The 17,639-nt window shown below is 41.5% G+C and overlaps 1 protein-coding gene across 1 annotated transcript in view; it reads left to right on the top strand.

Annotated features, from left to right (window-relative positions):
- Positions 1-1,505: 1,505 nt before the first annotated feature.
- Positions 1,506-17,639, top strand: part of yjefn3 (YjeF N-terminal domain containing 3) — a 54,704-nt gene continuing 38,570 nt past the window's right edge. The window contains exon 1 of the mRNA XM_032572950.1: positions 1,506-1,956. Within this exon, the coding sequence (XP_032428841.1) occupies positions 1,898-1,956 (59 nt within the window). The 5' untranslated portion in view covers positions 1,506-1,897. The remainder of the gene's footprint in view (positions 1,957-17,639) is intronic.

Here is a 17,639-nt window from a genome sequence, read left to right as displayed (position 1 = left end):
GACCTGAAATGCATTTGCTTGTTGTGGACAATAGATGGTAGCAGAGTCCTTCAGTAAGAAAATCTTTTTTTTTTTTTTTCTGAAGGGATGCCATGAAGACGTTTCAGTGAGAGCCACTGTAATGTGGAATGGACAAAACTACACTGATAGATAATGAAAATAGATTGTCATTATAGTCGCTCATATATGACACATTTGGAAATGAGATTTTAAGAACCCACAGGCACAGAACACACAGCTTCCTTGAGGCTGTCTTTTATTTTATCATTTTTTTATATGACCTATTAGTTACAATAATGCTGTTTGGCAATGATCCCTGTGTCCGGTTGCTAGTCCATTAGCATTTTGTCAATTTGGTCTGGAACATTCCCACTTTTACCTATAGGACTCTAATTTGTAGTTATTTTATTTCCTGTCCAGTAGTTTTAAAAGCTAACATGAAGAAGCAAAAATTTCATACATATATACTGTATATATACAGTACAGACCAAAAGTTTGGACACACCTTTTAATTCAATGAGTTTCCTTTATTTTCATGACTATTGACATTGTAGATTCACACTGAAGGCATCAAAACTGTGAATAACATGTGGAAATATGCACTAAACAAAAAAGTGTAAAACAACTGAAAATACCCCTTATATTCTAGTTTCTTCAAAGTAGCAACCTTTTGCTGTGATTACTGCTTTTTCACTCTGCATTTTCTTGATGAGCTTCAAGAGGTAGTCACCTGAAATGGTTTTCACTTCATAGGTGTGCCCTGTCAGGTTAATAAGTGGGATTTCTTGCCTTATAAATAGTCATGAAAATAAAGAAAACCCATTGAATTAGAAGGTGTGTCCAAACTTTTGGTCTGTGTGTGTGTGTGGATCAAAAAGGTGCTGGGGTCAATGTGTCAAATACTGCCCTGGAGTCTTTCTGCATAAAGTCTGAATGTTCTCGCTTCCTCCTACAGTCTAAAAACATAACTGAAAGGTAATTTCCCCTTAAGTCTAGCCATTTGCAGGGTTGTGTGTCTTTGTGTGATGGACTGGTGACCTGACCAGGCTGTACTCCGCCTCTCACCCAATGACCGCTGGAGATGGATAAGTGTGTGAAGTTAGAATCCCATTTGCTGATTTGTCATATATTAGTGACCATAGTGCAGTATTGCTCATACCATCTTTTGTTATAAGAAACAAATGCCCTTATGTCATGTCAAGAGAAAAAATAAATAAATGCAAGTGAAGATATTCCTCTTAGTTTAGCATGTATCATCCATGACCTGTTCAGGGCTGAGGAGAATGTGTTTAATGTATGGACCTGTCTGGTCAAATTTTAGTGATGTGATGACCAGTGGAGATGCTGATGACTAAACAGCCACGACTGGGAGCCAATCAGCCGTCAGAGCAACTGGGCTCCTGCTTCTTAATTGGCTGGATTTCCGTGTGAGAGTCACCGAAAGGGCAGACCTTTTTTTTTTTCTCAGAGAATGAGCCGAGGGGACCCTGCAGCTGAAAAAACAGACAGAGAGGAGAGGAAGGGTTATTGAGACAAGAAGCTGTGTGTCTGTGTGTGTGTGTGTGCGTGGGCGTGTGTCTGTCGGTGTGAACGGACGTGTACGTGTGTGTTTTGAAGCAGCCAGTAATTACCTTCCAGCATCTGAACCAATCAAGAGCTGCAGAGAGAGAGAGAGAGAGTGTGTGTGTGTGTGTGTGAGAGAGTCCATTTAGATTTCAGTCTATTCCCAGGAAAAAGACACTCGCGCTCTCACACACGCCCGCACACGCACGCAGTCTCACAGCCCGTCCATTCAACCAGAGTCAGGGAGAAGGGACGGAAGTGTTTTCTTTGGGGGAGCACAGCTTATCCTTTCTCCTGTTTACCGACTCGTGGTGGGTGAAGACAGACGGACAAGATGAACCACAGCTCAGCTGAGGCAGAGCCTGAAACCATAGAACCGCTGCGTTACCTCAGGTAGGCACCATTCTATTCTATTCTATTCTATTCTATTCTATTACCACTTTGATTTTTCACGCTGTCTTGAGCTGTTCCGGTTCCTTCCACGCTGAGCTACAGTTGCTCCTTCTCATGACTGCTCAGATCAGTGTGGAGAATTGACAGATAGTGGCGGGCAGATGGAGACAGGAGAGACAGAGAGAGACCTCAGCATCTTCTTACATGCATCTTCTTACAAGGTTTTATATTAACTTTCTGACTAAGCTACTGGGATCAGGTAAATAATAATAGGAATAATATTTAGTTAAGAAACACTGGTGAGCAACATGATTGGTCAGTTCTTCTGAGGAACTTCTTCCGCCCTGCGTCTTAACTTTTTATTCCTGTCTCTTCTTCTCTCCCCTGAAGGCACAAATTGAATTACCAATTTGATCTGTGATTAAATTAGGATGTCCACGGGTTATCTGACCTCATCACTTCACACATTACCAACCAGGCCAAGCATCTTGTGATTCTCTGGTATTTGGGAATGAGATGGGAGGGCTGTGGAGACTTACAGAAGCGAGGTCGCTTTCCTGGTTGCCTGTTGCTCTCGCTCACAAATGTGTGCGTCAAGTGTCCTAAATTGTTTCGCAGTAGTTTTGCTGCTTCACATAGAACCAGTCGAACATGACGAAAGCTGTTGACAAAGATTTATTTTTCCACGGGCTGCCGGGTTAAGAGGATACACAAATATGTGTGTTAAGTGGCAAAGCTGCACTGATTAAGCTTTTAATGGTTGAAATTGTTTTCTTCGAAGTCAGATTCTGGTTTTGCTCCCCTGAGGACCAGAACACAAGAAACACTGTGAGGTCTCTGACAGAGGTCGTCGTTTTGAGTCCAACAGAAAATAAACGAATTACAAAATTATGTCTATGTAAGTATACATAGACATAATTTTATATGTAATGCAGCTCTTTGTTTCACAAAGTATCCCTTAAGCTGGTTTATTTTTTATCATTCTTTTGTATCTGAAATTGTTCATGAAATTCTGGTGTGATAACATGACTATATGTGCTCTGCCTGAAATAGATGCTGGACATAAAGTCATTTCTAGTGAGTTATTAACAAGCTTATAGTACAGTTTGAATGCATAAATCAAAGGGACTCATGGGTTTGTCAGCTTGAGTCCCACCTAAGATTCTATGATCTGTGAGCTGTCTGAAACAGACATGCACACACAGACCCCCCCCCCCCCCCCCACACACACACAGAGAGAGCATGTTGTTGAAAATTATTTTAGAACTAATCTGCCCACAGCCAAAGACTTCAAATAATAATAAAAAAAGCCCACTAGAAAATCAAAGGAAACAGTCACAAGCTAGAGAGCAGAGCGAGTCTGGCTCATTAATTGGTTTGTTTCACTGATTAACATGAAGGTTTTCAACAGCTTTCTGTGGGCAGGTGGTTAAATTCAGAAAAGATTATTTTTTCATAAGCTATTTCACTTAAGTAGAACTGGGTTATGATGCAGATGTTTGTGAAGAATATTTTCTCTTGCTCATTAAATCAGAAGTCCAATAACTGTGTGTGTTTTTTCTTGCAAAAAGTTCAGACAGATATTTAAAAAAGTTGTGCATGGCAGTGGCTCCTAATGCCTCAGCCTTGTTTGGTGTGACTGATTACTGCACAACCCAAAAGTTTTCAAGAGGCAACAACATTTCAAATAACGATACATGAAGCTGCCAGCAAAACTATATACTGAACTTGATCCATTTTATATTTTGTCAATTTTTTTTCACAAATTTCTGTGTTTTTTTTTTTTTATTATTGGATTGGACTGGGTTAGACCAACACAGCAGGGCACGATTGTAAAGTGAAAGGAAAATCCTGCATGGTTTTTGATATTTTCTGCAAATAAAAATCTGCAAAGTCACAAGATGAAAGCAAAATGTACATCTTTGACTGACATGCATGCGAACTGGACGTTTGTCAAACTACACCAACCCCTTGTTAGAACATGGTGGCGGCAGAATAATGCCTCTGGATGCTGTTCTTCAGCAGAAGCTGGTCGGAGTTGATGGGAGGTGTGGATGTAGCTTAGGACTGGGCAAAAATTATTACAAACAAAACAAATGCTAAAGTGGTGGCGTTAATCAATTTCAAAATTCATGAAATTTTACTATTATGCTGTGATCATACTTTTGTCTTCTTAGTTACAACCCCTTTGTTTTCTCTTTGAATATATATATAAAAAGATGGCAGGATAAAAATGGATTACCCTGTGCTGCTGTGGCATATTTCACAAACGTCATTTAGAGACGGGATCAAATTTGCTCCCGTGAAACTGACAAAACACTCTTGAGTCACAGAGATTGATTCAACTTAGGAGGAAACTCCCTGGTTTTTATCATTAGATTTATTATTAGAGCACCCCCGTGGAGCTTAATTTACACTCCTCGTAAACATATGTAATTGCAGCCTTCACAGCGCCTGCGCTTGCATTACTCACAATATGTCAGCATTAGAGAAAATGAGGCTGTGAAAACGGAGCCTCGCTCACGGGTCTCTGCTGGCACTCTGTTAATGGATATTATTGTGGAGGGAATGCTCATTAGAAGCTGCAACTGTCCTGCTCAGATTCCATGCATGTCTACATGTGTGAAGTCTAAGTGAGGATTTAGGATGAGATGATAATTAGACGGTGATAATTCCTCTCTGCCACCTCTGGCTGCGAGAACGTGGTGATGATGAAGCCGTTTGCCGGCCTGGTGAGATCATATAGAACTTGCATCTAGCATATGTTGCCAGAGGCAAAGAGAAACCCCTTTACGTTAATGCATGGAATGCAGAGCGATATCAAAATTAAGCAAAATAAATCCACACACAAAAGGGCTGCCGCGCACATCTGTGTATTCAAATAATCAGATGGAAATGTGGAATAAAATGCTCGCCCCACAATCTTTCATGAGGAGCGGAGTCCTTGCTCTGGCACTTCAGCTGATGTGACGCCGCAGGCAGCGAGACCTGAAAATGTTGTTCGCAGCTGGCAATGACTCGGCCTCGTATCTGGATCCGGAGCTTGTTGCTGCAGGTAGCTACGGAAAGTTCAAATGAGTAAATCGCAAAGGGCACGCACACACAAAAGGCTTCTGCGAGAGCGTTTTATTCAAGGAAAGAAAGCAGATGACTAAATATCTCAGCTCCAAAGCCTGCTCTGTTTCTCTACATATCTTTTTCTTTCTTCTTCTTCTTTCTGCTGCGACTGCAACATATTTTCATTGTGGAAATGTCAGGATCTGTGTTTTCTGTGTTCATTTAGAGTTTTTTGTGTCCTTGAGTCTCTTCGTTGTCCTGTCCTCCCCTTGATTGTTCCCAGGTGTGTCTCGTTCTGTGATTACCCTCCCGTGTATTTAACTCCACCTGTGTTCCTTGTTCCTCGTCGGGTCCTCGTCAATGTTAGCGTCTATGTTCCGTCAGTGTTTCCTTGTGCCTGCTTCTTGTTGCCGGACTTATTTTCATCATTAAACTTCCATTATTCACCTCATCTGGGCCCACAGCGTCTGCCTCACCAACCCGCACCACACCTCATGACAGAAGGACCCGACCATACCGAACGGTGAGGCTCGCTTTATTATGGACCCAGCAGGATTACTAAAAACTGTAGAGGACTATGTCGAGGAGGTGGCAAAGCCTTACTCCGCCCGTCACCGCCTGAACATAGCCACACGCCTGGTGATCATGCTGGACGAATGGATCCCGCGACTTCCGCATCTGGGGCTGGCGGAGTTGCAACAGGAGGCAGAGAGGGAGTGCCTGACGGCGGCTGCCGTGCTGAGAGGTAACCCTCTGCCTCCCAATCCGCACAGTTTCTCCGCCAGCCCAGATCCAGCTCCAGCTCCGGGACCAGCACCCCCAACCGGCGCAGCCGGCGCACCCGAGGCCGAATCAGCCGGCGTTCCAGCCGGCGCACCCGAGGCCGAATCAGCCGGCGTTCCAGCCGGCGCACCCGAGGCCGAATCAGCCGGCGTTCCAGCCGGCGCACCCGAGGCCGAATCAGCCGGCGTTCCAGCCGGCGCACCCGAGGCCGAATCAGCCGGCGTTCCAGCCGGCGCACCCGAGGCCGAGTCAGCCGGCGTTCCAGCCGGCGCACCCGAGGCCGAATCAGCCGGCGCACCAGCCGGCGCACCAGAGACTGAGACTCCCTGTGTTCCTACCGAGACTCCCTGTGTTCCTTCCGAGACCCCCTGCGTTCCTCCTGAGACCCTGACCTCCTGCGTTCCTCCTGAGACCCTGACCTCCTGCGTTCCTCCTGAGACCCTGACCTCCTGCGTTCCTCCTGAGACCCTGACCTCCTGCGTTCCTCCTGAGACTCTGACTCCCTGCGTTCCACCCGAGACCGAGACTCCCTGCGTTCCACCCGAGACCGAGACTCCCTGCGTTCCACCCGAGACCGAGACTCCCTGCGTTCCACCCGAGACCGAGACTCCCTGCGTTCCACCCGAGACCGAGACTCCCTGCGTTCCACCCGAGACCGAGACCCCCAGCGTTCCGACCGAGACCCCCTGTGCTCCACCAGAGACCCTGCCTCGGGGGGCTCGTCGTCGCCGTCTGTGGGCGGCCCCTGGGACTCATCGCCACCTCCAGCGCCGCGGACGGCCGCCGGACCGCCTCCGTGGTTCCCGCCTCCAGCGCCGCGGACGGCCGCCGGATCGCCTCCATGGTTCCCGCCTCCAGCGCCGCGGACGGCCGCCGGACTGCCTCCGTGGTTCCCGCCTCCGTGGTTCCCGTCTCCGTGGTTCCCGCCTCCAGCGCCGCGGACGGCCGCCGGACCGCCTCCGTGGTTCCCGCCTCCAGCGCCGCGGACGGCCGCCGGACCGCCTCCGTGGTTCCCGCCGCCGCGGACGACCGCCGGACCACCTCCGTGGTTCCTGCCTCCTTTGCCTCCGCCCACCCTGTGGGTGGTTTTTTGTTTGTTTATGGACTCTTGGCCCTTCTTGTGTTTCCGCCCACGATGGTGGGTAGTTTTTTGTTTTTCTGGACTCTGGCCCCCCGTCCAGCGCCCCTCCGCCCACCCTTGTTGTGTTTTTGTTTTTTCTGGACTCTGGCCCCCCATCCGGCGCCCCTCCGCCCACCCTTGTTGTGTGTTTTTTTTTTTTTGGGCGTCTGGTAGCCACCCTTGAGGGGGGGGTACTGTCAGGATCTGTGTTTTCTGTGTTCATTTAGAGTTTTTTGTGTCCTTGAGTCTCTTCGTTGTCCTGTCCTCCCCTTGATTGTTCCCAGGTGTGTCTCGTTCTGTGATTACCCTCCCGTGTATTTAACTCCACCTGTGTTCCTTGTTCCTCGTCGGGTCCTCGTCAATGTTAGCGTCTATGTTCCGTCAGTGTTTCCTTGTGCCTGCTTCTTGTTGCCGGACTTATTTTCATCATTAAACTTCCATTATTCACCTCATCTGGGCCCACAGCGTCTGCCTCACCAACCCGCACCACACCTCATGACAGGAAAAGTTTTTTCTCTGTTTATTTGCTGTGTATTTTTAAATGACATGCTACAAAACAAATTAATATAAAATATAAAAGGGCTTTGAAATGGCTGCCTATCATTATTAGCCACCGCCCTGCTTTAACTTCATGCCCTTCCAACCTTTGCAAAGATTAATTTCGGCCTCATTGTTATTCCTTCTGCTCATCTGCCTCCTCTCAGCTTCCTGCCACCAGTTCTCAGGTTGGCAGCTCCATTTGCTTGTGTGGTAGCCTCTGTATTTATTTATAGTCCGAATGTAATGACTGGGGCATGGAGGTGGAGAACCGAGGACAGTTATGATTTGCAACCAGTACGATGTTTGCCCATCATTTTTCCCCTCTTTGATTAAAATCAGGTTAGCTGTAGAGAACTACATTTATCTCAATTTGTCATGTTAAAACAACAAACAGGATGGGAATATGCAGAGGGCAAGGTGAGCTTCACTGGGTTTTTTATATGAAAAATTTGATGTCGATAAGCAACAGCTATTTTTTGTACTTTAGATTATATACCTATATATATTAAACAACAGAAATATCTCTGAATGATGTTAGGATTTAGTTAGAAACTAAAATGGTTGGAACAAGAAACGTATACAATTACTATCTGACCTCAACTCATCACAGATAGCCTATTTTTTAGAGTTTTCTTCTTATAGTCCTGTCACACTATTGCACATCTGCCTTTTGTTTTTAATAGTGTGTGAAGATACATGGCTTTAATTCAATGCTACTCTCGCATAGTTTTCATGTCCATCTGATACTGGGGTGTACATAATTTCATCTTGCATCTCAGAGATGTTAAATATACTGTGCACATGCTAAATGTACTTGAATAACATGCAGTTGTCGCAGCACTAACCCAAGAATAACATTAGTTTTCTCGGCATGGTGAATTCTTGAAGCTGCTTCCCCTGATTGCGCTGTGACCCATTTTGAGAAACTTTCTGCTTAATTTCACTCAGCACTGAACTTTAAACACACACAACCTCCCTTACACAGCAGCAGACTGTGCATGTCGCTCACATTCATGAGATTGTGCAAATCTCATGAATTGATTGTACAAAATAGGCTTGCATCATAAGTGACACACGTCATGTTTTGCGAAACATGTTTTATTTCTTCAAGTTTAAAACAAGTTTTTAGATAGGCAAATATGAGCGGAAACGTAGGACTCAGTGTGATAACAGCGTTAGCGTTTATTCATCAAACACGCCAAGATGTTGTAGAGCGTGTCAGATCCTGAACTGTCTGTTAACCCAAATATTCAGTTTTTAATAGCCGGAATATAGTAACCGCTCATCATCACAAAGCATTGTGTGATAGGAGCACATTTCAAAATGAGGACAGAACCAGAGAACTAGGCCGCACGATTGGTAAGGTCGCCTTACTAACCCGGTAAACAAGAGCAGCAATAAAAAAAAAAAGTTGCCCTTGAATTTAAATTAAAAACGAAACCCAGATATTGCTTTTCAATAATTAAACAAAATCATTTGGATTCATTTCCTTTCCATTCCAACTGAATTAAAGTATTCAAGAGGTTGTGGTCCTTTTACAAATTTCTAAGATACTATATTACACAGTGTTGTATAGTAACGAAGTACAAATACTTCACTACTTTACTTAAGTATATTTTGGAGTACTTCATACTTTCCTGGAGTATGAAAATTTTTGATGACTTTCACTTTTACTTCACTATATTTCCGAACTTAATTGCGTACTTTTACTCCGATACATTTTCAAAGTGTGGTTTAGTTACTCGTTACAAAAAAGCGAGAGAGAGAAACGCAAGTGTTTTGACCCCACCTACTGATTAGCAAGTAGCAAGTAGGCTACCGAACAAAGTCGGTAGCCTGCTTGCCTGGGCTTGTTCATCACCACCAATAGGATACTTCTTCTTCTTCTTCTTTTCTATTATGGCGGATCACAAGCAACTTTAAGGTGCATACCGCCACCTACTGTACATGAGTGTGTAGAAGCATTACTTCATATCTATTAAATTCTACTTTTTAATTTTGTATTCTTAAGATAAATAAACAATGCTTTCCTTAATTTGTGAATATCTGTTATGTTTCCTTCATTTCCTAATATACCTTTAAGATTCCATTCATGCCCCATATTTCTAACTATTCTCTTTAATTCTTCCCTTTCGAGTTCATTTGACTTACAGTTCATCAATATGTGTTCTACATTTTCTTTCTCTCCACATCTCTCACATTTATCATTATTTTTCCTCCCTATTTTATAAAGCATGTCATTTAAGTAGGTATGACCTACTCTTAATCTACTAATTATTATTTCTTCTCTTCTGTTTCGTTCATTAATGCTTCGAATTCAAACTGACTTTTGTACTTCATATAATCTTCTTCCTTTCTTATCTTCATTCCACATTTTTTGCCATTTCTTGATTTCTTTACTTCTTTACTTTTAATTGAGAAGCGAAACAGAAGCGAACCTGTTTCGCTTCTCCCATTAAACACAAAACAAGTCTCGCAATCAGTAGCAGTCACATGGAAATTCTATCTTACAAAAACTCCCCGTCCAACTTGAAGAAACACATCGAGGTAACGTCTTATGAAATGGTTATAATCCTCCTGTTTCAGTAACTATAGCTTGGTCACTAGGCACTACTGTATTGTGAAATCTTGACCATAAATGAACTTTGTTTGGCATTGTTTCAGTTCCACACTTGGTGTATTTAGCTTAGGCTTAATGTTGACTGTAGCAGGCTACCTAGACTCCTCTGTTCAAGGGGGGACAGAAGCCATAGCGATAGCAATTTAGACTAAATTTAGCGAATATAGGAAAGGCATGCAAGTTCAAAACCAGGTTTACAGATGCCAATAAGCTGCATTTCCCTCCCAATTCTTTTTTTCTTTTGCATAATGACCTACTGACTGTAGGATTGACTGATTCACTGATTTGTGAAGTAGAGTAATCGTAACAGCTCTTTTTCTTCATGTTGGCCGCATTTTCTGTACTATTTATTTTTCTCATTTTCAGCACTGACCTTACTTGAAGGGAAAACTTAAGGCTTACAAAAACTTTGTATTTTCTGTCCTGGAGGGTATACTAAGAAGCTGGTTCAGTTGTAAAGCAGGTTAAGTTAACCTTGTGCTATAGGTAAAGCACCTAATTTTCTTAACTAAATGATGCCTGCAGGTATATCTATTAGCAGGTTTAATTTTGCCTGCACTTGGTTGGGTACATTATTTTAAGTGTATTTGACAAGTTTACCAAAATATAAAAAATGTCATTCAAACTGCATTTGCTTTGTTTTACTTTTTACTTGTACTTTTCATTACATTACTTGAGTACATCCATTTTTACAGTAATTTCCATACTTAAGTACAAGAAGTTTCAGATACTTTAAGACTTTTACTCAAGTAACATTTCAGTCAGTGACTTCGACTTTTACCAAAGTCATATTTTGGAGAGGTACTTGTACTTTTACTTGACTCTGAGATTTCAGTACTTTATACAACACTGATATTACACTATAAAGACAAACACTGTTTGGGAAAAATACGTACACAAAGTCACAATAACAGCTAAATGGATTTTGCTCCAGCCAATTTAATACAGATATATATGATTCTGTCACATTTTAATGCTCCATCTGAAAAAACAAATCTTATGGGACTACTTCCATGTGATATAATTGTAACAGATGGGCTGGGAACATGAAAACTACAGAAGCTTTATGGCTGCTCCTGAGTGCCTAACGTCAATATTCTTCTGCTTCTCTACAGCATGCATTAGTCAGACAGCTTAGAAATACAGTGTGGCAATACACACTTATGTTGAGCTCACAGTGTTGTGTATGTATGTAATTCACGAAAAGTGTCAAAAACGTCTCCTTTACACGGACTAAAACTGATCTAGTTCACTTTCATGTTGAATGATTTGAAAGCTCTGACTTAATTCTGTTATTTATTTATTTTTAAATTGCGTAACATTTGTGGATAAAAGGTAATAGATGTAGGCCGATACCATTCTCTGTAACATATTTCATCAATGCGTCATCTCACTAACGGCACATTTTGCTTGTTTGGAGCTCTTCTATGAAATGTATGAACAAACGGTCCAGTCATTTGAAACAAGGCCTAAACACATCATTCAAAATTAGTCTCAATATTAAGCAGAGAATGCCTCTCCAACATTTGATTTGTTGCTATTATTGGACCTAAAAGAGAGCTTACCTCAATAATTCATAGTTAGAGTTATAGTAGAAATCAAACATATGTAAGCACAGTAATTAGTTAATAAATGTTAGCAAACATACTAACATTCTAGTTTATTGCACTAATTGATGCATATTGGTGATAACAGCATGTCACCTAACTTAAGGTCAATAAATAATATTTTTCCTCTAGTGGAGGGGGATTTCCCTTCTTCCTGCCTGTTAGATTATTTTTTTATGCAATTAACTTTCAAATAAAACAACACAATTAACAAAAAAAAAAAAATTGTGTCAATTGCCCCATGTCAAGTGGTAATTTGAACACTACAACAGTTTGTTTTTTAAATTCACTGTTGTCTTGCAACAACAACAACAACAAAAAAAACCCCATTCTGGTTTTGAACCTCGGTTGAGCCAATTGTACATGCAGTTTGCAGGTTCCCCCTGTGCATACATCGATTTTCTCCAGGCATCCCGGCTTCCTAATTGCTCTTAGGATAGTTGAATAGCTGTTTGCGCAGTATGTCTCCTTGACAGACTGGTGCCCTGTTCAGAATGCTCCCACCTCTCGTCCATTAACTGCTGTAAATAATAAAGCCACATGCTCCACTGCAATCCTGCAGGAGTCAAGCAGATATCATTTTCTTTTCTACCTGCATCATGGCAGAAATTGAATAGAGTATTGAGGACTGTCTATATGCAAATGAAAAACTACAGGCAAAGAAATTTTGCTAGGTTGTTGTTTAAATCTGATAAATTTATGGTTGTGTGTGATTTAACAAGAACTAACTACGTAATTTTAAAAATGCTTAATCTACTAGGAAAGTGCTCCTACTTGCACAAGTGGGCCCTTACTTGCAAACCACAGCCGTTTGACAGAGTCCTTTCAAAATTATGCAAAGAACAACTTACTTAAGTATAGCAGGTGCCATAAAGAAGATGTTTTCTAAAAGTTGGACTTGGCAGCTAGTTGACTCAAACGCATCCATTTGGCAAGAGAGAGCAAACCAATTCCAAGCTGCCAGCAAATAAGGACAGAAAAGAAAATGCAAAGAGGCAGCAACAGCTTTTTCATGTTAATTAATTTACACAATGCACCTCTCTTGAGGGTGAGGTCTGTTTTAGTAGAGGTTTGTTAGAATTTGTGTTCATTTGCCAGAACATCACAAAGGCCCAAAACAGCTCAAATCCAGGTTTGAATTGGTCTCCAGGCAGCAGCCTTTGTTAACAAGGCACACAGGGGAACCATTCGAAAGAGGCTGAGTGGGACTCAGTCCACCTCTCTATGCCCACACTGTGAATCATTTAGGGGGATTTCAGTGGGTATTGGGCAGACAGTACAGAAAGCAATATGTTCTCAAATGAAACGTCATTTCTTCTATAAAATACACACACACAGTGAAAGATTTATAAAAAACAGAGAAAAAAAAGCTATCATCCCTTATCAGTTTCTGCTCGTAGGAGGAAGAAAAACAGAGGAAAGGTCAGACATAGCAGGCAGAAATGATGGAATGACTTGTTTACATTCAGTTCAGGTTTGCTCTGACAAACCCAATATAATAAATTGTCCTTTGGCTGCAGTCGACTATGGTTTGCGGAGACTGCTAATATTTCCATCTTTGCGACAGGAATAGTAAATTTATATAGCCTGGATGTTTCCTGTTTCCACAGAGTGTTGTTCAGACGTTCAGGTGCAATGATGTGGTATTACATACATGCTAATTTAATGAATTTTAACAAGAATAATTTAGTGCAGATGCTTGAATTTATTGTGATTTTTCTCTTATCAGTGCATGGTTAAAACTAAATATGCTTGCTCATGTATACATACATATGTGCCTATTAAGGCTGGGTTAAATTCCCCTTAAAACATTGCAGAGAAACCACGTGCTGTTTCAAGTCTTCAATAAGGTTAATGTATAACCTAGCTGGATTAAAAAAACCACTGTTTGAGTTTACTTAAATAAATTGGTTCCCTGTCCACTTGAGGTCAAGACTTTTTGCTTACTCCTACCAGTTTTAATGTGAGTTTGGGGTATTTGTGCTACTAAAACCCCAGTTGTGTCCAAGTCTTAAAATCTGACTCAACCTGTCACACTATGATTCAAGAAGAATTGCTTGGACACAAGCGTATGAGTCAGTGTTTACAATGAAGTGAGTTTCACATTACCATGGGCTGGGAGAGTGTTAGCTAAAAAATAAGCCACTGCTCCAAAACCTAAACAATTAAGAAAAACAGAAATTTCCAGCTTCTCGCATGTATGAGCAAAATGTCTTTTCTAGTGGCGAAACATTTTATTGTTAGACAAATACAAGATTTTGCTTTTGGGTTAATGGCAAGAAAAATCATGGAAAGAATCAAGATAAGCTTTTAAAACTGCACCAATATAGTGCAGTTTTCAGTGTTACTGTTCAGTACCGTGGTCATGTCGTTGAAAGAAATTAGCGCATCCAACAGCAAAGTGATTCCATAGACACATCTAAGCTGGTTTTGGAAAAGATAAAAGAGTTTGAAAAACCTCAGCCTCAACTATATCAAAAATATTATGGACTATGCTTCAAAGCTGAGCCCATGCCAGGAAACCCACCAGTTTGAATTAACTCTATCAGTTCTGAAATAAAGATCAGACAAATATTCAGTATGAATAATATCAGAACATTAAATTTGAACATGTGAACATTACTTTGACACTGTTAAAGAAACCCTTCAACAAAATTAAACTTATGATCCAAATTCTTAAGTTAATCGAAAATGTATTTTTCCATTATTCCATTGAAAAACTCCCCAGATAAACATGCCATTCATCCTCATGTTGAGCGTATGTAAACATTTTACTAGCATTGTACATAATTTAACCTCTTTTGCTCAGTCGTTTTCGTTTCTACATCTGATTTAGTTTGTCGACCTGTCCATCTGTTCCTGTGTCTGTCTAGAATAGCAGATACAGTGGACTCGCTAATGAGTTTCTTTCCTCCTACTAGTAATAGTACTGACCCAGATAGTTAGACAGATTGGAGCTGTGAATGAGTGTGGACGCTTCAGCAAAATTTTAATGGTTAGCTTCGCTCACTCTCCTTCCTAAACAAGAGACAGCTCTGTGCCTCGCTGCTCTCCTCGTCTCTTGCTGTCAAACTCTGGACTCTGGGGCAAACTCAGAGAAAAGTGAGCGGAGGACGTGGCTTTTTGTTTTATTTATTCCACCGATGCTGCCATGATTGAGCATTAAACCTTAATTGAGAACTGAAAGGTGGCACACTTGAGTCACATAAAGCCACAGTGAGGAGTTGTGGATACTCATGAACATGTTTCTCGTAAGTTCGTGAGTAAGTGTTTATGCTTGTGAGATTGATTTGACGGATTTTAGAGTCTCTCTTGTGGCAGATAAGAGCAATTGTAGCGTCTGCCAGGAAACTCTCAGCTCGGCCCCCCACCTCCGACACCTCACTGCTAAATTCTTGTCAAATATTCGCACCTACAGTACGCATAGAAGTGCTGAAAGAAAATCCCACTGATTGATTTCTGGAAAGCAAGTTAAATACCTCCACATATTAAAAGCGAGGTAAGTCTTACTACATTTTCAGTTAGCTTTTGCATTTGCCAAGGATATATTAAGACATAATCACTGTGAAGATTATGTCACAGGTCTGCTATGGAAGTGACAGACATGATAGAGTGAAAACAAAAGCTTATGAAGGGTAGACTGCATTTTCTGGAAGAGAAATAGATGGTGATACTGTTCTGTTTCAACAAGAGTTGTCACAAAACTCCCGGGCTCGCTCTGTGCTGTCTAAACACTTTGCAGGCAGTCTAATCAACACATCCTCTTTAGTACGTCTTCGTATTCCAGGTAATGTGATCATCTAGGAAATCATCAGAGATTTGCGTTGTATAATTGAGTTTACCTACTGCTGCCTGTGTCCATGCATTGGGATCATTTCTAAAAAAAAACTACAATACCAGGAAAAGCACTGAAACGTACCATCCTTTTATCTTTATGATTGAGAACCCAACATGAAAATATTTACCCCCCTGTTGGTGGACTAATATTAGAAATCATTGCTGATGAAGCGGATGGACATAGCAATTTCATGCATTAACATGAACGTTGTTCAGATGAGAAAACAGCAATAAACTTAAAATCTCTAGTAAATCTAAAGTCTGTTAGTACTTGCAAATATGGTGTGTATGTAAGCCATCCTGAATGTCTAAGTGGACCTCCATGGACTCGCTGTAATTCTGCCACCGTTTCCAGCAATATGACATCAGCTGCTGGTAAGACAACTATTAATAAGAATGTCACAGAGCCAACCCCACAGATCCATATCATAGAACTGTTTGGCTTTAATTAGCCAAACAGGCTAATTGTGTAACTACAATTCCAGAAATAACGCATCTAGAATACACCACTACTTTTACCTACTGTTAGAAAACTGATGATTATATTGCCAGGAATAATTTATGCTGTTTTGAACATAGAGTTCAGTTTGAGATTGCTTTAATTAGCCAAACAGTTCTATTACAAAATACAAGAAGGCTTATAATACACAAAAGTAAATTTGTAATCTTACTCAGTCTTATGATTCTTGCCAGAGAATGGACTTTAGGGTTCTGTGTGGGACCCCTTACTACAGGTTTGCCACGTCTGCATTAGGTGGTGTTCTTTTTCAGACAACAGGTTGAACATCAAACTCAAGCTACTTGGCCAGGGGAGCTTCAGCATGTTCCTCCCTCTCCACCGGACTGCGTGGAAAGCAAAGATGTACATGGCTAACAGCGGTTCTTCAAGGTGATGCTGTCTGAGCGTCACCCCAGCCCCGTTTGGTTCCTTCTCATTTCTTCTTCACCTGATTCCCCCATCCTAATTGGTCCTCTTCGGTTCCATGACCACATGCATGTTTCCCTAGCAACACAATACCCTCCCTACGGTAACCGTGCATTGTACATTTTCCCTGGCAACGCTTTCTTGCTGCCTGTTTGTTTTTCTCACCTGAAGAAGGCAGATCCTTCCAGTTCCGATCAGATTGAAAAGCCACAATGCCCAACTCATCATTATGACTCCATGTTTGTTATGTAATGCGTATTTCCTTTCTATTCTTCAATATATACCTTATATTATCTGTCCATGACTGCAAGACAAGCTGTGGGAAGCTGTCATAGATATGTTGCTAGAAATGATGCTGGGGATGTAACCAGGGTTAATATGGTAAACTCTGGGTCAGTTACCACAGTAACAGATGAACCCACAGTACTCTCGTGGCGGAAGGTTAAAAAAAGATGTTCTCCTTTTATCCTGTCTCCTGAAGAGCCTGAGGGAGCTGACACACACGAGAGGTCCTTGTTTTAATTACACAGAAGGTTCATTTTGAGGTCAAATTAGTTTAAGATGATTTCCTTTTCCCTTTTCTTAGTTTTAAGGAACTACAGTACTTTATAAAAGTATATACTCCTATTGAACGTTTTCACATTTTGCTACATTACAACCACAAACTGAAAGTAATTTTTTGCATTTTATCTCATAGAAAAATGCACAAAGATACAGTAAAAATAAGAGTTCTGCATGTTTTGATTTACACAAATGGTACATTATTGGATTCTTGCAGGACCTGTTGTCACCCTATGGAGAGAATTCAAATATAATGTGAGGGCTGCTTAATCAGGGACAAAATCAGCTGGATACTGGATCCCAGAGGACCAGAATTGACCATCTTTGGTTTAAATCATCAATTCACACCTGATGTATTCAAAGCAACCTACTTGCGTGGACATCAAGTGAGCCACTTAACTCTGGCCCTCCTCCTTCTCTGCAGCTTCTGCCTTTTGAAACTGGGAGTACTTAACCCCCTTGAAGCACATTATCACCTTATGAGAGAGCGTACAGTTCAGTACTCTGTGAGCTTATACAACCCCACAGTGGACCAAACTGTAATGCACAACGAGAAATACTAGACTTGCAATTTTATGAAATACGGAAGTCAAGATCATAAAGGATGTTATTTAAGCCATATGATACAAGTTA

Source organism: Xiphophorus hellerii, chromosome 9, assembly GCF_003331165.1.
Source record: "Xiphophorus hellerii strain 12219 chromosome 9, Xiphophorus_hellerii-4.1, whole genome shotgun sequence".
Lineage (NCBI taxonomy): Eukaryota > Metazoa > Chordata > Actinopteri > Cyprinodontiformes > Poeciliidae > Xiphophorus > Xiphophorus hellerii.
Note: the sequence above shows the minus strand (reverse complement) of the source record. Positions and strands in the feature narration are given on the sequence as shown.